Raw genomic sequence first — 24469 nt, 5'->3', positions numbered from 1 at the left:
TAAAATTTAACCCGGCCAAGTGTTGTTAGTTATGCTGTAAATCCACTAAAGGCCACAGTCCATTAGCAGATTGCACATCTGAAGACACTGTCAGTAACCCTGACTGAGCTCAAAGGGTCAGCCACACATAAAGATTAAACACATAAACACATAAAAATGACAACAAGGACTGAAGAAGAAAGACAATAAAAAAGCAATGGTGATATACAGACGAAAAGGAATGTGCAGGATGACGATGCGTTTGTGTCTCAGGTGGCAAAACACAGAGGGAGGGTTAATGCTAGAGCAGGTGAGGCTGTGGTTGCCAGGGTTACAGACGTCTGCAGCACCCGCCCATCTGTTCCCCTGACAGCAGCATCTCTTCAGTGACACAGCAACAATAAGAGGGAGAGGTGAAAGAGATAGACTCAAAGGCAGAAAGGAAGGAGGAGACAAAGATAGGTGGAGACAGATTAAAGAGAGGAAGATGGGAAGAGAGTCTGCAGTAGTAGCACCGGCTGATAAGGCAGAATTATTCATGAGGCCTAGATTCTCCTCTCACCATGAAACCAAGACAGAGATTGTGCTTTCCAGACAACTAGACAGCCCTGGCCAAAACAAACCACCTCTGAGACAACAGCATCTACATTATGTTCCAGTGTAAATCCTGTGCCGCAAATCTCCAATACAGCATGCTGAAGGAATGCATTACAGCATGAAACATTATACTTAAGCAATAAACCACAAGAGGCCGTGGTTTGGAAGGATCCTGACTGAGAAGAACACCGGTGGTAACGGTGTAAAGGCTCATTAGCCTTACTAATCAATAACATGATGATGTGATGATGTTCTTCACTGAGTGAATGCATTTAACCCATTCACTCAGTGAAGCAGTGGGCAGCCATTGGGAGCAGTGTATAGGGACGGTACCTTGCTCAGGGGTACCTCAGGGTAGCCGTTGAATGGATTTGAACCCTCAACCTTCCGATCATGGGGTCACCACCCTACCCTACTGAGCTATCCCTGCCCCATATTATTAACATAGATAATAATGTGGTGGTTTGTTGGGAACGCGTAAATATGATGAAAACCAACTATATCCACTTCCCACACTCAGCTGAACCCTGTTGCACAGTATCACGACACTATAACTGCGTGTTTTTACAGCCAGTGCATCAATTTTAAATGAAGTCACAGTGGCTGTGTTTACCTGTGCTTTTTGTGTAGATCAAAGGCAGGAGCAGTTAAGGTCACAAGAATTAGAGCCAAGCACTTCAGTAGAAACAAAGAAATGTCTCACATGTTTGAAATACAGTAGTTCAGTGATTTAAGCTGTTACTTCTGCTGAGCTCCTTTGGGAACAAGTCAACAAGCCGTACAAAGATCTTGAAATGTCTTAATGACTGCTCTCTGTGTTTTTTATCTTTATGTGGCCATAAAAAAACTTTAAAACACATTTAACTCTGCATACACCAAGCTGCTTTGGGTGTTTTATTTTCTGGGGTTGCTTCAAGTTTCTCTTTATTCAGTACCATTAACAGCCAAATCACAACAAGTGCATCAAGGTGCTTCATGTGCCAGTGTTCCGTATTTTAAATAATAAATATGAGTAACTGTTTTCCGTTACAGTTACCGTTTAAAAAGGTGATAATTAGAATACAGTTACTTTGTTGAAATAAATGGATTACACAGCGGTCTTTTCCTGTTTCATATGTTAGGCTATCCCCTCTCTATCGGGCAGGAATGCATTTCTTACTTGGAAATTCTGACACCACTTCACATTTAAAGAAGAAAGGGATGGGCGAAATCTGACAGTGCAGTGCAAACTCTGTTTGCCACCAATCAAGCTGCTCTCAGCATCAAAAAGACTCCACCTGCAACCTAAAGAAACATCTGGAAACAAGTTATTTTTTAAAAACTAACGTTAGCCTGCTGCAACTACCTTGTTTTAGTTGTGGTAACTACCTGGGTTATGTGCCACTTCAGTAGCTTTGATGTACTATTGCTGTTACTGAAGGATACTTGCCTCCAAGCTAACATTGTTAGCTAGCGTTACCTGAGGTTAGTTCATAGGCTCGTAGACTTGATGGATAGCATTAACAACCTGGTAGCTGCAAATAACCATGTGCAGTTCTGAAAGCAGTCTATGAACTAACCTCAGCTAACGCCAGCTAACAATGTTAGCTCGATGGCAAGTAGCCTTCAGTAATAGTAATAAATCACACAGCAATAGTACAGTACACAGCAATTTATGTAGTTGTAAAAAGCATGACAATATAATTAGTAATCCAAAGTATTCAGAATACATTACTCACATTGAGTAACTTAATGGAATATGTTACAAACTACATTTTGGGGCATGTATTTTGTAATCTGTGGTGGAATACATTTTAAAAGTAACCTTCCCAACACTGTTTATAGAGAAACCCAAACATTAAACACCCTCTATGAGCAACTACTTGGCAACAGTGGGAAAGAAAAAAAACCCTTTTAACAAGATAAAAATCTGTAACAGAAGCAAACTCAGGAAAGGGCAACCATGAGCAGCTGGCCCTGTGGTGAAAGAGAAGAAAGCAGAGGGAGAAATGACAAAAGACACAATGATGGCAGAATATGAATCTGTTTACCCTTACACCAAGATTGGGATCCCATCATTTATACAAAATTTGACCTCATCTTTTTGTTACGTCGCAGTCTGATTCAAATAAGGACACATTAGCATTTATGTGATAGGATACTACACCAACAACATGCTTGCATGGTATGATTGGAAGGTGGGTCGCGCTGTTACCTCACAACGAGAGGACCCTGGGTTTGAATCTGTTGTCTTTCTGTGTGAAATTAGCAAGTTCTCCATGTGCCTCTGGCTTCCTCCCACAAAGACATAACTAGCTTACCTGGCGATTCTAAATTGGCCATAGGTGTGAATGTGAGTGTGAATGAGTGTTAGCCCTGTGACAGACTGGTGACCTTTCCAGAGTGTATCCCGGCTCATGTCCTGTGACAGCTGAGATAGGTTCCAGCCCACCGTGAAACCTGAACTGGATAAGCGGCAGAAGATCGTTGAATGAGTTATTTTATTAATTGTATAAATAAAATGTTAATTTTAATTTTAAGGACAGTATTGGTTCACTATAGAAGGTCCTGCTCGCCACACAGAGATAGAGGTCTCTTTTTCTTCACTTCAATCTTGATATCTTTCCGTCTGTAGGTAGGCACCAACATACATTCTCTGCACCGTGTGAAAACTGTACAGTTTGGCCACACCTCAAAATTTGCTGCCCCCCCAGTGCCCCCCCTTGGCAAGACTGTTTAATATGGTAATAATTTTAATAAATGTGAGCACAAGACAGAGGAAAAAACACCTGCCAACGAGTTGAAACATTAAGTTCTTATTTATTCCTGCATATACAATCTTTGTCATTCGTATAGTGTCTCTTTGTATGTCCCTCACGATTTCCCGTCGCCACCCCCGGGATGTGCCACTCCAGTACTTTTAGTGGCCCCCATATGGCCATCCTTATGAAAAAATTCTGGAGGTGCCCCTTGGGACAGCCCTTCTGTCATGTTATGACATGATTTCAATTTGTAAGACTGGATATTTAATAAGTAATTAAAGTGCCCAGCTTATGAGCATTGTTACCTGATTCAAGCTCCACATGGTTTGTTCAAACTCAAATTACGTGTCAGATAAAGTCAAGCTCAGCCTGGAACTGCAAGTTGTGCTGTCAGTCAGAAATGTTTTGACTTGACAGAAACTGTGACACGTACATTCTAGCTTTGACCTCTGACCCACTCTGGATTTATGACATCAGTCAGAAGGTCATGACAAGGTCACTTCCTGTCAAAACACATCTCTCCACATTAACTGCAATAGCTATGATGACGGAAGACTAAGATAGGCGATCGCTGATGAACTGATGCACAAACTCAGAACTAAAAATGTTTTATACACATTAGCTTAGTTTCCTTATATCTGTTGACTGGTTACTTATTAAAGATTTCCAACAAATGTTTTATTTCCTTTGTGTTTTACATCTGAACTTTTAATTTCCTTAATGAGCCTAGTCGAAGACTGTGTCTCCTGAGCGAAGATCTTTTATCTGTTCCTTGATGATATTTGCTGTCTAACCTCCTAAGTTATAAAATGAACAGTCTGAGAAAATAAGATCAATGCCCTCTTCTAAATCTTTTTTAAGACATACTTTTTCCCCACAGAGTCTTTCCTGCCTCATTTATTTTTATAATTTTTTATTGTTTCATTTTTGTGTTTGTTTTTATTTAAATGGTTCATGGCTGATGTGTTAAACTGTAAACTGCTCATTTTTTGGTGTCTTTTTGCTATAGTAGTTTGGTTTTAAATGTATTAATAAATACAGATTATCAAATGTTAACAAAATAAAAAAAACAGTTTTAGAAACTGTATCATACTCAAACCGGGTGTAGTTTAATGCTGCAGCTGCTTATCAGACGCCGTCCCCAGAGATGCATCAATCAGGACCCAGATGAGTGTCAGCTGAGATGAACCCGAGCAATCAATGTTCTGCTTGAGTCTAGCTGATTTTTACAGCAGTCATTGTCCTCCCCAGTTGCACGAGATTAAGAAATCATCATGAAGCGATGGCTGCAACAAAAAGAGCAGAGCTCCTTTTCTGTCCAATGAATTTCTATTAACTTGGTTTTATGTCCCGAAACGAGTAAGAGCACTAATTGTCCAGTCAGCTGGGATTAACTGTTGTTGTTCTGTTTCACAGAAAAAGCAAAAAAAAAAAAAATCCATCACATATGAAATAGTTAATTTCAGTTATGAAGAAGGGGCCAAAAATGCCTGAGATGGATATTAGTTATATTAGATAACTCACAAAAGACACATGCTTTTTTTGACAGCAACTGCAGTTACACGTATTGATTGACTAAACGTTCCATGTCAACACAGTTCTGATGAATTTAGCTTATTCAGGCCTGATTAGGTAGAATTAATGCCTTATGCACCCAAATAACCTTTACTATAATTAGCACATTCACCTTTTTCTGTATGTGATCTGTAATTAGGTGCTTTCCACATGTCCTGCATCAGTCATGTCATGCGGTTGTTAATTTTGAAAAATGAAATAGGGTATGGCAGTCTGCGTGTGATAGTGGCTGACCTACTTGATTGACAAACCCCTGGCAACACAAGCAACTCTTCTGCATTACGTAGATGGAATTTATGGAATAAAAGTCACTTCTCCCATCATCAGTGGTGAAACTGTGCAAACCGTACTGATGACTGCTGGATAGGTGCCAGGAAAAATGACAAATGCAGCAGTTTCTAACATGCAACAAGATCGCGCAGGCTGTAGACAATCTGTGTAATGTAAGAGTTCAGATACAAACTGTACATGTGATTTGTACCTTTTTGGTTTTTCTTATCTAGTTGTTGAACCATATAGAGTTTATCAACTTATACTTCAAAAAATAGTTGCCTTACAGCATGAAATGCATACGCTGAAAAAGCTATCCATGTCACTCATCTTAAGGGCATCACAACTGCAGTAATGCAGCTACAGCTGGGGAGTAATGTACTGTGCCCTAAAATAAAAGTCAAAGCCAAAGTGCATCTGTGTTCAACAAAGACAGGTCACGGGTTAGAGCCAAAAGCTTAGCTTAAAAGGAATAGGAGACAGCTGATGTGTCTATGTGCATTATTGTTGCAGAAATAAAAGGTTACATTTTTCCATCTCTATATCTCAGCTCTCTGTCTTAGTCTTCCTCTCAATTTTTCAGTAATACACATTAAAACCCCTCTTTCAGAGTTCTTGCTTCCTAACTTGTGGGAATACACATTCAAACAACTTGACAGGTGAAAACACAGGTTTGAATGTGCAGAAGCAAGTAAACAACATAATAGGCAATTTCTGTGTAGTCCACCTGCACATTAATTCCCTTCTATCAAAGAAATATATTAACATGCATCACCTGAAACTGCAGATTCTTTTATCTGTTTCCATCCCTGCCATTTGATCTCCTCTCTATGCAAAAAAAAATGTCAAATATGAAGCATAATTAAGCTCCATCAACTGACCCTGAGAACTTGGAAAAACTGACCCGAGTTCAGAACAGCCTGCAAGAAAGCAACCCTGCTCCAGGATTAGACACTACTTGGCAAAGAACCTCAGCATCAAAGAGCTCACTTCATGATCACAGAGGAAGTCCAACTTCCTTACTGAACAAACAGACGTGCACAAATGTATACAGTAACTCACAGCCCACAACCTTGGACCCAATAAAATGCAGGGCACAGTAGACCAGAGTGTACTGGTGCAATGGTTTAGAGAGGAGTCAGCTGGGCCTGGGAAAGCATGCACATTCTCTGGCTTTGATTACAGAGGCTTTAAATCTCTCTTACACACATATCCACAAGGACACACATGAGCATACGAACTAAAATACAGATACACACTCGCTCCCCAGAGACAAAGACAGGGTTGAACTAAAGGCCTCCAGACAGGGTATAGGCCGTTTTTACACAGAAATGGGGGGATGCTGCCAAAGGACAGTTTCTGATGCTAAAAATACCAACAGAGAAAGGGAAACTGGCCAAGTTAGCTAGCTTGCACCTACATTACACAATAATCAGTGGAAAAAAATGCAAGGAGAAAAGAAGAAGAAAATGCAACTTAAAAGGCTTTCTGCTGTCTCTGCCAATCAGTAAGAACAGAAAAGCAAAGTTCAAAGTAATACAGGCTTTAAGCATACCCTCCATGACCTTCCTTCTAGCATCTGAGCTGCTTCATGGGTTCCTTCTTTTCACAGATGTAGAAAAATTTTATATTTTTTTACAAGTGAAATATCACTGAAGATGTGAATAAGCTTGGTGCTTTTTTAGCTAGTGTGCTAGAATGCTTTAACTATTATTCTGTATTTGAATAAACAGTATGCAGTACATGTGATGGCGACCTCTCCAGGGTGTACCCCGCCTCTTGATTAAAAGCTGGACAAGCTGCAACCCTAAAATGAATAAGAAGCTAAGCAAATGGCTGGATGAAGTTCAATATTGGGACTGCACTTCGACACTCGATTCACTTTTCAGACCAGCACAGCCAAGAGACAAAGGAAGTAAAGTGACTGTGTGTGCCTTTCACCTTTGAGTTAAGTTGCACATTATTAGATTTGATACATTCTAAATGCAGTGAGGTTAAACAGCAAAAAGGCTGATAAATTATTCAGAGGGAAAAAAAATCATCAAGTCTTCTGCTGATTTTCTCTTTGATATCCGTGAATGTCTAAACAATTTCCATAAAAACAAGTTGTTTGATTAGGCACATGTCCGCACTTCTTTATTGCGGCTGTCGACATACACATGCGGGTACAGCTTTTCGGCTACAGCCTACACACATCATCAACAACAACAGGACCTGATTCATTCTGTTTTAAGCCGCCGAGGCATGAATGGGGATGCCGTTTATGTGCGTCGCCTACTCCGCAGCCGCGCCGCAGACCACGCCCCGCCACAGCTCTGCAGTCAAAAACAGGCTCACTGCAGCCACTAAGAGTGATTAGTATTAAACTCTAAATAAATTATATATTTTTCACCTCTGTTCATAAGTTTCTGGATTTCTTTTTTTTTATAAGACTAAGACTGAAATGTATTTTTCCATGTTTGGCAATGTTCACATTCTGTTTAACTTGTTGCTTTTTTGAAGAAGTGGTGTAGTCTAATGAAGCAGTCTAGTGACAAAAGTCAAAGTCAAACAGCCATCCCACTTGGTTATACACAAAACCTTGGATCCCTTCCACCTAAAAGGTTGATGACCTCACTGGAAACCATCCTGTCCCTTGTCAGGGAAAAACACAATATAATCACGCAGTAGCACTACTGTTTCACATTCACTTTACTCGAATACAGAAACATGACACCTAATTAGGATCAATAAAAAGGAAAATCAATGGAAAGTACATTTGTGCATCTTAACAACCTGATATTGATCTGATATCTTTTACTGTTACCGTAAATGTTCAAAATTGAGTTTCAGTTTAGGTGGAGTATCAATCCTACAGCACATGGTTTTCACAAGGAAAACTCTGAATCCAGATCGGAACACCTCACCCACTGGTAAGAACAGTTTAAACAAAGCTGTTGTCTGATGCCAGTGTAGGCGGAGGTGCTTCCCTCAGCACCGGCTGTTGAGTGGCTGGTTTTCTAAGCTGTCTGCAGTTCCTAACCTCTTGAGGCTACATGACACATGATCTTAAAGTGCTCTCACTGCTCTGGCAAATACTTAGAAAGCCACTCAGTATTGGGTTCAAGGGAAAGCTTATCTCCGTTACAAATTCACCCTGTTGCTGTCTGTGCATATGTGCATTCTCCTGTATCATGCATTGAAATGGCCAGCTGAACATTTCTGTGGCCACTGCTCTGCAAACTTCTCACAACGCATTTACAAAAGTTCAATAAGGAGCACACACAAAGAACAGAGGGTTAACACTGCAGTGCTCTCCACATACTTGAAGTCACTGTCAAGTATTCTAATCCATACATTGTTAAAATAGCTTTTGACTGAGTCACGGGATCCAGTCCAGAGTTATGTTTTTTCCCTTATAATAACAGAAATTTGTTGCCAGTTGGGTGAGCTAATCTGCCTTGCTGTCTTTCACAATTTTAACACAGAAAATTTCCAAAAATGGCCCTGAAACAAGGGACTGCACTCTATATTTATCTCAGTGATGTGATGCATTTTTAAAGGAACATTTTAACATTTTTGAAAATAAACTGGTCGTACTAAAGTTGATGCCACTCTGATATTGCTACAGGAAAGTGTATATATATATATATATATACAGTTAAGCCCAAAATTATTCATACCCCTGGCAAATTTTGACTTAAAGTTACTTTTATTCAACTAGCAAGTTATTTTTTGAGCAGAAATGACACAGGCGTCTCACAAAAGATAATAAGATGATGTACAAGACGCATCATTGTGGAAAAAAAATATTTCTCAGCTTTTATTTACATTTGAGCAAAAAGTATCATGTCCAGAATTATTCATACCCTTCACAAACTGTCACAGTCTCTGGGAAAATCCAAAGTTCCATCGATTCCAAATAGTCAAAGCTGTTCTAAAGCATCCTAATTACCCTGATTAATTGGAAATAGCTGTTTTAATCAACTCAACAGGTGAAAAACAGCAGCTCTCTGCAGGTGGTCTGTGGACATTCATGGCTAAGACAAAGGAACTCAGTGAGGACCTGCAGCTGTGCATTGTGGCTGCTCACAAGTGAGGAATGGGCTACAAGGCCATATCCAAATGTTTTCAAGTTCCAGTGGCCACAGTGCAAAGTATTATTAAAAAATACAAGATGTTCCGCACTGTGGAAAATCTCAGAGGACGTTGTCGGAAGCCAAAAGTGAAACCTGTGCTGGCCAGGAGACTAGTGAGAGAGGTGAAAAAGAATCCAAGGATCACCACCAAGGCCATTCTGGTGAATCTGGGCTCTGCTGGTGGCGATGTCTCAAGCCAGACAGTCCAACGGACACTGTTGGGTTCCACGGATGCAGACCAAGGAAAACGCCACTTCTCCAGGCACTTCTAAGGCATGCAAAAGCTCATTTGGCCTTTGCAAATGCTCATCTGGACAAAGAAGAAGGTTTCTGGTCTTCAGTGTTATGGTCAGATGAAACAAAAATTGAATTATTTGGTCACAATGATGTTGGCATCATTGTGATCATTTGGCATAAAAATGGAGAAGCCTTCAACCCAAAGAACACCATCCCCACTGTCAAACATGGTGGTGGGAACCTAATGCTTTGGGGGTGTTTTTCAGCCAATGGACCATGGAACCTAATCACAGTAAACAGCACCATGAAAAAAGAGCAATACATGAAGATTCTCAACAACAACATCAGGCAGTCTGCAGAAAAACTTGGCCTTGGGAACCAGTGGACATTTTAGCACGACAATAACCCAAAACATACAGCAAACGTGGTGAAGAAATGGTTAGCAGACAACAACATTAACGTTTTGCAGTGGCCTAGCCAGAGTCCTGACTTGAATCCAATTGAGAATCTGTGGAGGGAGCTAAAGATCAGGGTGATGGCAAGAAGACCCTCCAACCTGAAAGATTTGGAGCTCATTGCTAAAGATGAATGGGCAAAAATGCCTGTGGAGACATGCAAAAAGCTGGTCTGCAATTATAGGAACCGTTTGATTGCTGTAATAGCCAATAAAGGCTTTTTTCTATTGATTATTGAGAAGGGTATGAATAATTCTGGACATGATACTTTTTGCTAAAATATAAATAAAACCTGAGAAATATTTTTTTCCACAATGATGCCTCTTGTACATCGTCTTATTATCTTTGGGGAGACACCTGTGTCATTTCTGCTCAAAAAAGAACTTGCTTATTGAACAAAAGTAACTTTAAGTCAATATTTGGCAGGGGTATGAATAATTATGGGCTTAACTGTGTATATGTATATATATATATATATATATATATATATATATGGTCTAAAGTCACTACATCAAACAATAAAATATGTTATCCCCAAGAATAATGCACATATTTTAGTAATCTGGTGAATTACAAAAAACCCAACCAGTACTGGTTTAGAACTTCTACATGCTAAATACTGCAATCTGTTGTTACATGTTCTTTACAAGTGCAAGAAATTTTCCTTCCAAATAAGGTCAGGAGGTCAAATCTGGAAGTTGTGCAAGACCAACATCTTTCAAGGCTACTTAAGCGAAGCTGGTACATAAATCATATTTTCTTTTAGCTTCAGTGTTTGTGTTTGTGCCATTTTCGCTGCTTGCAAAAAAAAATTACACGTGAATATAAAGGTTGCTGTGCAGTTGTGTGGCAACTGCCTATAATTGCATATTAACTGTTGTTATCATTATAAATGTTTGACAAATTCTGATTAATTCTTGACTTTGTCCCTGAAAAACCAAAACACATGTGAAGAGGAATATAAAAATATTTTTTTATTTTATACTTTTCTATGCATTGGGTTTCATAACATCAGATGGTAGTTTTCCTTTATCTAAAGCAAAAGTTAAAGGATAAAGTGTGTTATATTTACATGCCATGAAATGTCCTTTGAGGCTAATTAAATTGCCTCAAAGGACAGGATCTAAGATACGGTTATAATTTATGAATAATAAATGCGCATATGACACAGTGGAATCACCAGTCAGAGCTATGCCATCACAACCAGAGTTAGGCTTGTCTCTGCTGAGTCATGCACTGCAGTGATCTAAATATAGCATTGTGGGTAATGTAGTCTGAGCATCATGTATGCGCGTCTGCTGTTCTGCACATTATTGATCCCCCAAGGAGCAAAATAATGTATAGAACTGGCTCTGAGAACATGAGAAAAACAAAAGAATGATGGTCCATGACTGTCACAGTAAGTGGGAGTGAGTGATGGCATGTTAACAGTTATACATTATTTTCTTTTTCTACTTTTATTGTTCTTTTTTAATACATTTACTCATAAAATAAAAAGAAAACATGCAGAAGAATAAGGGGTTAGATTTTTCCCCAAAAGATAACACACTGGCATCTGTGTGCCACTGTTGCCATGGCAACACAATCATTGGGCTAGCTGCAGACCTGAGAGAGAGAGGGGCTGAAGGGTATGCAAAAAATATGAATGGAAGAGGAGTCCGCGTAGATATCCCTGCATCTGTACAGGTACTGTGTCCATTATGAGGGAACATTATGGCACGACATGTTACTCACATGACAAATAAAATAATGTAAAGAAAAGCAGATTCATTGAACAGAAATAAAATTATTTGAATTGTTTAACTGTACTAAAGTATTTAATGTTGAATACAGATTTCATTACTACTCAAAAGTCAAGCCAGTTTCTCAATTTGAAATTTGCTAGTTGCACAAGGTATGGTGTGAAATTGCAGGTGTGCAAGTGAAAAGAATTGAAGCAGCACTGACAGCAGTCCAGACGTTTGCAAGAAGTATGGAGATGCAAAGCAGGTCTGGGTTTGTATTTTATGTCCCAGAAAATCACAATTTGATTGGTAACTCTTGTAGTGAAAGATAGAACGATTGCTGCATGTTTAACATTCCACAGAAATAAAGTCCTTTCTCCTAACATTACAGAACACAAAGAAGTTGTTCAGCATGTAATAAATATTGCACAGCAACATTCACTTTGTATCAGACCATGGGTGATGCTAAAATCAGGGAGAATCCCTTTAAGATCATAACAGGTCGAGATTGGACATGCAATTCTGATCATTACATTAGGGTTTGTAGAAAGAAAGCCATCTGAAGGATAGCAGTAAAAAGGTGTCTGTGTATGTGTGTGTGTGTGTGTGAGTGTGTGCACGCGCACATGCAGCTGAGCCAGCAGCAGCCACACCAGTTATCACGCCTGGCTGATGGTCGTTAATGCTGAGGATTAACACCTAACTCTCACATAGCTCTCAGCAAACACATGTACACACCATTATACTAGCTTTTCTCTAACTGCTGCAAGAGTTGTATCAGTATTTTGAGAAACTTAGTAAAAAAGTTATTAAATGCTAAAAGTGAAAATATAAGCATGTAAATGTAAAAGAAAACCTCGTGCTTCAAATTGTTCCTGACAAAACTCCTAAAACACAAAGATACATAAGCACACTCATACTGCTCCTCCGCCCAGCCTCTTTACTGATTAAACAGGATTGGCCCTGGAGCAGTGAGACTCACTGAGCTCCGCTTCCCATGCTTACTGAGCGAGGACATTGCATGTGTGTCTCAGTGTGTGTGTGTGTGTGTGTGTTTGTGTGTCCAATAGAGCATGTCCTGTGTTGTTGACCTCTGGGACAATACTGCACTGTGACATGAGGAAATGTCCACAGAGAGCTGCCAGAGACAGACAGAGCGATGGAGGGAAGGAAAAGGCCAATCGAGGAACAGGAATTGTGAGAAACACAAAAATTTGATAGGAGAAACATGTTGTGAAGAAAGAGATGGCAAAGGGGGGGAAAAGAGAAAACGTGAGGAGGAACGCAATATTTGGATTAAGTGAGGAGGGAGAGAAGAGCGATGGAGGGGCTGCAGGGAGGGAAATAGATTCACAGTGGCCGAGGCTTAATTAAAAACAATAATGTTGTTTTGTTGCCCTCCACAACAACAGACCCCTCAGCCATGGCCTACTTAGAGAAAGGGGGAGGGGAGGGTGAGAAAGAAAGAAAGCAAAAAAGAAAGAAATTATCATTACAACATCTCGATGTAGTTAGGCACAGAATTAGACACTTATTTGGATGTATGAACTGATACAACCAAAATTTCTTCTGTTTAGCATTTCAAATTATACAACATTAAAAAACTTTCAGTAAGATCAGGACTGTCATAGCATGTTACAAAATAACAATGTAAAAGTGATTCATTGAATTCTAAAAGAACACATTTTTTAATTTTGAGACCATAAATCAAAGGTATCAAAATATCTCCAAGTGGTAATCTCACAAATTTGTCAAATACAAAATACACATTAGCATAACATGTGAGGATTAGCCTTGTAAGCAAAGGAAAACAAGACAAATTTAAAGTTGTGCTTTTAGATAAGTACGCTTTTGCACAGTTTGCGTACACTAAACAGAAAGTGTACTAGCTAAATGTTACCTTTATGCTAGTTAGCAGTGGTGGAATAGCCCGCTTAGTTTTGTGTTTGTGCCTGTGTAAAAACTCGTGTCTTTAGAAACTCCAGGTATTGCAGTTATTTCTCTGTCCCTTCCTCCTTTTATTCCTTACTCACCGTGCCTTCATGAAGAAGCTACATGCTGCCTTTTACACTGTAATACTTTAAATCCCAGCAATGGCACTAATTTATACTAATTTAGCCAAACTTAAATTGCACCTAGCTTTTATGTCACACCGTTTTTAAGTACCACTCTGGGGTTTAGGTAAGGACAAGAGCTGACTTAACCTGATGCTAACCTGGTTATGTATAGGACAAAATCTCGCTTCAAACATTTTGGTTGCATGATGAACTCTGCCAGCTCCAGTGCGTCTCCAGTTGACCGTGAATGGCATGCTATCTGTGAAAGGCAATTAAACCATCTTTCTCAGATTTCTCTTCTCCTCTTGGCAACAACATGGCTATTTTTTCTCTGCCACCACGTCCCTCTTTTTCTCACACACTCACTCTCTCGCTTGCTTTCTCCCTCCTTGTTGCCTGGTAACCAAGCTCATAAATGTGATCCCACTTGTCTGCGATTGGCTCAAGAGAGAGGGTAGATCCACGTCAGAGTCAGAGACAGAAAATGGGTAGACGTGAATGCATCACGCACCGGAGTTATAAATGTAAAAATATCGAGCAACTGAAATGAAACCAAAAATCAAAAGTATCTGGAGCGCAGAGTACAACTAACATACTCTTTCACCTGTGTATGTCTGTGTGCTTATGACTGGTATAATATACAAATGTTTACACTCATGCCCAGGAGCTAATATACATGCATGTCAGAACTGCATATGTAGAGGTAAAAATGTGTGTGTGTGTGTCAGGAGAGGATTTATCTCTGTGTACTTGTATTAAACAGCAGGTGGTCCTTGAAGGAGGTGCCATGCTCCAAGCTGAATAAGGGAAACCGCTCTTGCTGAGTTGCATGTGTGCGTTTGAGTAGCTGTATTAACTTAAGTGGCCCCACATCTGCAGGTTACGTCTCTTCCCCCCCCCACACACAGGGAGTTGTCACTGACGCCAGCATGGAGAACCCTGCCAGCTAGAATCTGCTGAATACTTTTACTAAGAGATTAATAAAAAATATTAACCCCCACAATAAAACCATCACCACCACCACACACACCCACAGACATAAACACTGTTCCTTTATTATGCAGCACATAGTTTTTCATTCATAGCTCTTCTGCAATAAAATGTCTCAGTAGGCCTATTTCTTACATATGAATCTCCACCCCCTCACACATGAATTACTCTTTAGACAGTCAGCTCAGTAAATCCCATCAGGAGAGTAAAGAACAAAAAACATAAATAGTCAACTTAAAGCAGCAGACAAATTGACTCCATATCAGTAAAAGTTACTCATTAGCAGATGAAATGCCTGATTAATTACTGTGGTAAGTGCATGTAAATTATTGTTAAGATATCCTCACGTAATGTTTACATTTTAGCTGCATTGGTGCTAAAGGAAACAATATGATATGATTTTTACCTGCCTATCTCCAGCAGCCTACTTCACAAACGAGCACCACTGAATAGTTAGACATTGTGTGTAAAGGGTGTTGGAGAAAGTTGTTATCTTTAATTGCTGAATGGCAACATGTTGCCATATTTAAGAATAACAGAAGTTATATCATGTATGTATTTATATGAAATATATACACAATAATGATTATAGTAAAAGATAAGATTTTCCACGAGTACAATAAAGACTGTGAGGGTGATGGAGTCCAGGATTCAGAGCTCAAAGATGGCAGCCGTGTAACAAAATGTAAAACTGTTCTCTTGCACTCGCCAGCAGGCTCTGATATTGTTTTGGTGCCACTCTGGCACTTTGTGGCCTGTGCCCAGCACGTGATGCGCACGTACATAAAACCAGTGCTGGGTAAAGCTGAAGTTCAGCCACTGTCTTAGCTGAGCTTGGTCATATTTACCATGACAGCACAGGCCTGTCACTGAAGACCGCCTCACATTTCTCCAGAGCAGCCCTCTGTCCATTCTCTGCCTTTATTGCTTTCTATACTCGACTCTCTCAAGCATGGACCTCTGTGTTTTCATGCAGTGATAGCTCCATTGCTCTGAGGTCAGAACAATCCTTTACTGTTTCTATCATTTCATTAACCAATTATCTTTCATTTCTTCACACTGCATCACTGTGCTTTGAATCTAAGATTCTTTATTTGCAGCACATGCATTCTTCTTCTTTTTGTCCCCTTTTAAATGTGCTGTGTGTAGCACTTTTTAAACACCAATAAACCCTGCTCCAATTAAAAACCTTACCTTGTTAAAATTACTGTAAACATGTAAGACCACAGCCAGGATAATTGGCAGCCTCCATGTCATATTGTTGGTATATAGTGCTAGTCTTTCTGAAAATCAAGGCCACATTTCCCATAAACTTCATTACTTCCTGACCTCCAGCTCACTTCCTCTGGATTTACTGACAAAGATAAACACATTAGAAATTAGTTTTCCAGCATGTTTTCTCTCCTCTCGACCATATGCAGTTGTGATAAACCTGACTTTTGTTTCTGCTTATTTCTCGTTTAGCAGAAAAACTCTTTCATATTTATTTTAGAAAATCATGAAACTGTAAAGTTCCAGTGTAATGCCACTGTATGCATTCAATCCACACTGGATGATGTTTTACACCAACTGAGAGTCAACACATGCAACCAAGGTTCTTCTGTTTCCATCTAGTTTACAGTGCTTAGGTTTGTCTGATGACTTTAGTCACTGAACACCGATATAATAGACATCAAAGTGCACAATCTTTCAAACTTCAGGAGAACCGTAAGCTTATTTGGATTTTCTCGGTGTGTTTGTATTCCCAGAACACAAGTTGATTATATCAGGACATTGTTTGAAGGTGTCCTTTCTCACACTCCATTAACCATGTTCTCACTTTTGGAATAATTCTATGTGGTTTAGGCAAGGGTATCACCAGAGTGCTGGATGGATATGCAAGAGATAGGACACATGCTACTGCTCAATAAAAACACAATGAAAATTGCTGTTTGCACACACTGTTGTTCATATTCTATATATAGAGTGCAAAACTTTTTGCATTTTGTGGGCATATTGTATTTCAAAATCCAATCATACATATTCTAAATCACAATCCCTTCATTTATCCACCAACTGCAACTGTACAAGTCGGAAGAATAACAGAGAAATTTGGCTCTTGGCATATGCATGATTGTGTGCACACAAGTGTTGGTGTGCATTAAAAAGATTTATGATATTCATTACGTATCTGGGTGCAGGCAGGGAGCCTGGCAATAAAACCACCAGGCATTCTGTATCATCAGATCATCATCTTCCTCTCTTTTTCCCTTTCTCTCTCTGATACACACACACACACACACACACACAAATACAAGTACACACAGGGGCACTTTATTGCTGCACACAGTGCCAAATATGCATAGTGAGAGTCCTGGGACTGACCCAGGTTTTACTGCTGTGATTGCAGAGAGAGGACAGATATGAGGGAGGGGGTGTGTGGATAGAGATGCCTCAGCATCATCAGCATCATTAACATCATCATCATCATCATCATCATCATCATCATCTTCATCATCATCAATATTGCATGAATAAAACACATGAGTAAAACAACAAATCTCATACATAATGACAAGTCACAAAAGGCTTTTTTGGGACTTACGATTATCATGACATCCTGTCTCATTTACAGCCACCTCTGTCAGGAAATGAAAGAGGTGGCTGTAATGGCTGTAGTAAACGCTATGGAACAAAATGATATAAATAGAATATTCCAGCCACAGCCCAGATCTCTTCAAGAACAACAGGTTAAATAAAATGAACAAATATATAATGCAAATATTCTACAAGTCGTCAAATTCTCATGTCATGCTGCAAAAAGAAACATGAAATATTATCGCTGTATTTGCATCTTTATATGACTGAAGAGGAAGAGGGTGGTGACAGAAGTGGGCAGATATTATCAGTAAAAGAATTCAAACAAACGGGTGTGAATCTGCATATCACCAATTTTATACAGATTTTATTGACAATAGAAACTGTTACTATGGATAATTTCCATCATCTGAAAAATATCTTTATATATTTTCCAGCATTAAAACTTTGAGTCCATGTTACCCACTCAAAGTTTTGAGTTTGCCAGTGAACTAAGAAAAAAAAACTACAAAAGCCCACTCTGTAACTTAAACAAAAGCCAAAACAACAAAAGAAATAGGTTTTGCTTGGAAAACTTTCAGTTAATCTCTTTGTATAAACACACACACAAACACACTCACATGTAAAACACAGTTTTCCCTCAGGGGCGCTGGGGAAAGTGAATGTTTGGGCTATAAGACAGGGGTGGAGAGCACATCTGAAAGTGAACTCCCATTCATCCCACACCAGGGAATTCACAAATAATTGTTCACTTCCTACTGCTGGATTTCACCCACTTGTTAAATGTCTTTCTTACACACACACACACACACACACACACACACACACACACACACACACACACACACACACAATGACAAAACCTAAGAAAACTATTTATCTTACCTAATGTGGCCACTTTTAATTTTGTTAAGAGAAAATAATGAATATAGATGACCCTAGGAGAAAACATAGATTGAGACTGAAAAATTCATTACCTGGCGTTTGTGACTTTTCCCACTTACATATAAAAATAGAGCGTGGCTTTGTTTTAAAGCCACCCTGTTAGCATTTACAGATGCAAACATTTTTGTGTTAGTCTTCCTCTCCAAATCCTAATCTAACCCCTAATAAGAAAGAAAATATAGACTATCTACCAAAACACATACTTTTTAGTTATTTACTTTTATCAGGTATTAACAGCAGACTGTGTCCAGACATATTATTTACTCATAGAGGTTTTCAGCTAGATGCTAGTGTGAGCAGACTCTGTAGCACACAGATATTTAATAGCTATCCCAAGGTCATCTTCTAGTGTTAGCATGCTAAAATTAGCTATACACACTGAATGCAAACGATAGTGGACACTTTTGTGATCAGGCTAAATCACAGAGAGTGAACTCTTTGTATTTTACCAATCAGCAGGTCAAACAAATAGTGAAAGACGTGATTTTGGTCAGTTTGATCACCTTGACCGACCTTGATTTTCAACATAAAAAATGTAAAATTAAATAAAAAGTATATAAAAATATCCTCTAATAACACTAGAAATGACTTGTCTGTAAAGGGTTAATCTTGAGAGAAACATACAGCAAATATCATGTCAGTACAAATAATAAAATACTTTTGAATAATACATGTCAGCTTCATTAGTTAGATAAGTTGGGGATCCTTCTCTGAGAGGCATGTACAGCAGCGCTGAAGGGTTTGGGGACATTTTGAAACGTCCCTGTTTTTGGAAGAAAGATGAGAATAAATTGATCATTAATCAGAAATCTTTTATGAGGGACTGCGTAAAAAAATTGTGTGTTTCAGTGGCACAACGTGTTCCCTGATGGAATATTTAAAGGCTAATTCATCATTAGAAAACTTTTTAAATCGTGCTGACTCAGCAGAAAACCTTTTTGTTAATTAAAGAAGGCCGCTGAGTCTCTGAAACATCAGCCTTCAACTACAGGCAGAAACGGCCAATGAACAACTGTGTGTACAACTCCAGTCACAGAAAAATCAAAAGTAAATTTGATCTGAATAGAAAGAAAATTAGGAAACCCTGATACAAATCTGAACAGAGTTCCTGGTTTGACATCTCACAAGTCCTCAACTGGAGGCTTCATTAAGCTGTAAATGTAACAGCCACATTGTGCTGGTCTGCGTAGGGAGTCCTGCACGCTGTCGCATGAAAATTTCAACTTGTTTTTGAAATGAACTGCCACATAAGGCTTTTCTTTCTTCTGTTTCTAAGAACTAAAATAGTTCACGGCAAGTTTCACAAGATGGTGAACGATAACATGAATCATTAGCTGTCAAGACTTTGAGAAATATTCCATGAATAATGGGAGCCTGTTTTTTTTTTTCACTTGAACCCAGCATAACATTTTGCAGCGTTTCAGTTCACTTAAAATTTGTTTGACAGCCGTAATGAAAACATTCCCAATCCAGCCTTCCAAATGGGACTGTCAGTACTAGAGCAGAGCACAGGATCATCAGTACCCTTTGGGCTTGATTCATACACACTGTAATAAGTAGCACATTGATATAGCAAGTGGCAGGAAGACAGAGAGCATCATTATTGGTGCCGTCTCCTGCCTGCATCCATTTAACAAATCTATTATAGAACATCACACACTGAGAAAGAGACGCATCTGTATCGCAGTCTGACAAATGGACTCTAACAGGAATGACTCATCAGTATAGAAAGTAGAAAGAGCCTCTGATGAACAGTCTAGATCTTTGTGACAGGACCATTTATGTTATATTTCAGCGTGTGTGTGTGTGTGTGGCATGTATAATGAGCTGACAAAGCATGGTGACTTCCTGTCTGGCCTGTAAAAGCAGCATGATCTTCCTGTATCCTCTGCTATAGGAGCCCACCTGGGGCTGCAGACACACACCACATACACTGTCTGGCAGCTGCACCTAATAAGCTACAACAGGATGGAGAAATTCCCTGTATTACGGTCTCGGTCGTCTTCCTCACTTTCCTCAGCGGTACCGTACTATTCACGTGGCTGCCGGTGGGCGGTGAATGTTTGTCTGACCTTCTTAGCTCTCATCCCACACTCTCTTAAAACTTGTGCCAAGCTTTAAGCCTACGCACAGAATATCAAGTGTGTCAAGAGTGTCAAGCCAAACACACAAGAAAACAATCCATAGCCCATAAGTCTATAAACTCTGTTGAATTTCTGGCTGAGTACCATGCAGAAAAAAAAGGGAAAAAAATGTAACAACATTAATCATGGGCATTTTAGGAATTTAAGATGTGAATCAACTTGCTAGAAAGCAACCAAGCAGCTGTTTAAAGTTACACTTGTTTGGCACATTACCCACAGGTTTTACCGGCTGTGTATAATGTGCACATTTTTTGTAAGCTCTTCTTAGGAAACATGATCCATGGAATTGTAGCAAAAAATGACAATTATACAAAGTTTCACAGATAATAAAAAAGAAAAAAATGAACCAACTAAAACCACAGTAGTCGCACTGCACACAATTCACAATTCAAGCTGTTTATTTGCTACATAAATTGAGAACTTCCCTCACTATCATTCCGCACCTCTGTCAGCAACAGTCACCCAGTGAGCTTTACAGGCATTTCTCACCCTAAAATACATGTTTTTATGGAGGTAAAACTTTTTTTGCTACACCTTCCAGAATCATTGGGTACAAAAACAACCTGAGGCTATATTTCTGGAGCTACTTTCTACTTCACACTGAGCTTACTGTTGTGTCATTCATGAATTATGAAGATTTCACACCTATTACATGACCGATTTGATTAATTTGACACAAAAACAACTTATCACTTTCATTTATAGATATGAGTTTTAGTCATTTTGGTCTGTTTTTCTGCACCCTGCATTTGGCGTTACTCACACATTACTCACTCACCAATCAACATTAACATGTTGGTTCACTGATGCTGACGCTTGATGCTGGCTTTTATGTGTATTCACCATGACCACCATGAAAATACGGAAAAAATATTATTTATTCCTCTGGTACAGTAGTTGGAGTACTGGGGACTGTAACTATTCTGCAGGTTGCTGATGTTCAAACATTACCTCTGTGAGAACTTTCTCAATAACTCAAAAACTCTTACAGTACTTTGACAAGAAAGAATTAAGGACTATTTTTGTGTGTCTCAAAAAGACTCCATGGAATAAAAATTATTTAAGTATAACCAATACTTTCCATTTCTTTTCTTTCCCAGCAATAAAATTCTGATGCACGTATTTTTTGTCCCCTGTTGTCTCAGTGTTTAAAAGATGTTTCCCATTGCATTGGGATGCCTAATAAAATGCATCCTGCTACAAAAATAGATTTGATTGACCTCTCTGAGGTACTTCCATTATGTTTCTGTCTCTGTAAACAGCAGTAAACTTGTTTTGAAGTTTGGGACAAAGTTTACCTCGAGGACACTGGAAACACTTTCATGAGCAAGATGGCTTTTTAGAAGGCTGGTTGATAATATCTCAACAACATAATAATACTCTTGATAGTTCTGCAATGTGGAGGGCATTTCAGAAAAGCAACAATAGAAGGACACAGAGCTTACAGCTCTCTGAGCAAGTTGCTGTTTCTTTCTTACAAACCCGCAGACACACGTAGTTATCCTACCTCTGGTGTTGGTAGCCATGTCTGCCACCTTCTGAAAGGCATCAAGGAAGGCCACGGCAGCCAACACAGTGGTTCTATGGACAGAAAAAAGCATTTTGACAAAACTTCAGCCTGACTTCACATGATATTATGGTATTATGATATTATGGAATTTATACATAGACTATATTTAAAACTGAATCTAAAAATGGAGCTGTACCAACAATACCTGCTGCTGTGTCAGTTTTAAAGCCTTAACTTCCTCAACTCATTTTAGGTGAGGTTTGGATTTAAGTGAAAAGGGTACAAGATTTCTCTAAGGTCTCTCACTAATAAAAATATTTTAACAACTAAAATATCAAATAGATGAACACTTTAATTTCATTCATTGTCATTTCTGATTCATCTTTTGGATGCGACAGTAGGCATGTCTGAAAAAACAGAATGTGAATATTTTGAAGGAAACACAGCGTTGCAAACAAAAACAAGTGGAAAGTCATGTCTGTGATGTGGGACTCATATACCTTTCCACAGTTTTTGCTAGGACTGTCCTACAAGAAAGCTCAGAGTGTGTTAAAACTAGTAATATGTAACACCCAGTTATCCACGCCCATATTAACTGGTTTAATGCCCTATATTAGGCCCACTTTTCAGGCTACTGCATTCTCATATTTAGTCTATGCCTTTAAATGAAGTCTAAAGGGCTAAATACTAAAGGTAAAAAAAATTCCCAAATTCTCTCTACTTTAATCTGTCTTGTTTTGAAACTGGCATTAAATATTCTCTTAATATTTTCATAATTCAAAAGCTGTCGACTGTGCAGTGGTGTGTTGTGCAGTGGAGCATACCGGAGTTGGGAATGCAGCTTGGTGGCCTTGGCGCTGAAGTCCTCCCACACAGGATAGGAGCACTGACAACACAAAGAAAGGGATCCACATTAAAATGGAAAAATATCATTTAATGATAAAAGTTTACTGCATATATCTGTTACCAAACCAAAATACACATGTTAAAAAGGATGCCAGAAGAAAAAGATATATGAAGTGGGAAGATAATGATGTAGTAATAATATCCTAACATGAAGAGTTGCTTTTGAAGAATAAAACAAGTTTTACTTTTGAGACTTTGCATTGCATTTTGCTTATATATGTTTCTGTGCATGCATGTGTTTAAATTGATACCAATAATGTTCAATATGAATTAAAAATAAACAAATATTCTGATAACAGAAAAGTCTGTCTTCGTTGTAAATTCACTACAGACTTTTTCATTTCATATGCTTTGATATCCTTTAGCTCTACATTTTTCAAGTTAAAACCATAAAGACACACACACATACATTTTCGTTTTCATATCTTAGTGAGGACATCTCATTGACATAATGCTTTCGCTGGCTGTTTACCCTAACCCTTGCCATCAAAACTGAATGCCTAATCTGAATCCTAACCCTCAGCCTAAACCTAACCATAACCTAATTGTAACCTTGATACTAAAACCGCATTTTGAGCCTGAAAAATGCCTTCAAACTCGTGGGGACATTTTGTCCCCATAAGTGACTGTTGGTCCCCACAAGTATAATAGCATGACATTTTTTCTGTCCTCACAAAGATGTCTAAACATGTACACACACACACCAACTCCATTCTCTCCTCCATTGGTACTCTACATCCCCCACTCCACTCACTCCCCCAATCCCTTTTTCACCCCCGCTTCACCCCGTCCTTCATCATCAACCCCCTCTCCTCCTCATGCAGCCATCTAATCCATCTATCCAACACACACACACACACACACACACATGCACACACACACATATAGAGAAGACTTGACAGCCACTGGCATCAGGCAGCATCAAAGGGTCTGACTAGAACAGCCAAGATCGTTAACACAATTCAAAGCTGAAACTGTGTCTTAATGGATGCTACTCCCCCATCCTCCTAGCACTTCTTTAGACTCGATGATTCCTCTATCACACACCCCCAGCACATATTACATTATACTTGATCCAGGTTAACCTATAACCCTGTTAAATGCTTGCAAATTGTGCGTGCCGGGGGTTGGCGGGTGTATTTATATCAGCATGAGGTCAAAAATGTCTTTACAGGAACAGTGAAATATGAGAAATCTGCCAGTGTAAAATAGAAACTCGAGGAAATGCAGGGAATAATGAAAAAATGAAAGTGAAGGAAAGAAGGAGGAAGTGGATGTTTTTGTGTGTTTCTGGGGGGTGGGGTATCCTGTCGTGATGTCAGCCTGGCACAGACAGTAAGGCCTGTATACTCTTTGATCTGGCCTGTTTGATGTGGCTTAATTTGGTCTGAAATCACAGTACCATTTCCCCTTGGTACTGAAAGCTACTCCCTCTACCCTCTACACACACACGCACACACAGAGACACACACAGTAACCCTGCACCCTCCCTTTGCAGGAGCTTAAATAGTGTGGCTGGAAGATAACGCAAAGCGATGCCCTCCTCCTCGCATACACACTCATACATACACACGAGGGGAATCCTTCACTTTATTAGCATATTTGTGCAATTTCAATCCAATAAAAATTTGGTGGTAAGTTACT

General features: G+C 39.2%; 1 protein-coding gene across 3 annotated transcripts in view; it reads right to left on the bottom strand.

Annotated features, from left to right (window-relative positions):
* LOC134631731 (protein MTSS 2) overlaps positions 1-24469 on the bottom strand; it is an 81629-nt gene that overhangs the window by 35811 nt on the left and 21349 nt on the right. For all 3 annotated transcript variants that reach the window (XM_063480289.1, XM_063480301.1, XM_063480295.1), the window contains exons 2-3: positions 22744-22805; positions 21917-21990 (exon numbers count right to left, since the gene is read on the bottom strand). In XM_063480289.1, the coding sequence (XP_063336359.1) occupies positions 21917-21990; positions 22744-22805 (136 nt within the window). The remainder of the gene's footprint in view (positions 1-21916; positions 21991-22743; positions 22806-24469) is intronic.

The sequence above is a fragment of the Pelmatolapia mariae genome, linkage group LG1 (assembly GCF_036321145.2).
Source record: "Pelmatolapia mariae isolate MD_Pm_ZW linkage group LG1, Pm_UMD_F_2, whole genome shotgun sequence".
Taxonomy (NCBI): domain Eukaryota; kingdom Metazoa; phylum Chordata; class Actinopteri; order Cichliformes; family Cichlidae; genus Pelmatolapia; species Pelmatolapia mariae.
This window is presented reverse-complemented; position numbering and strand designations above follow the sequence as displayed.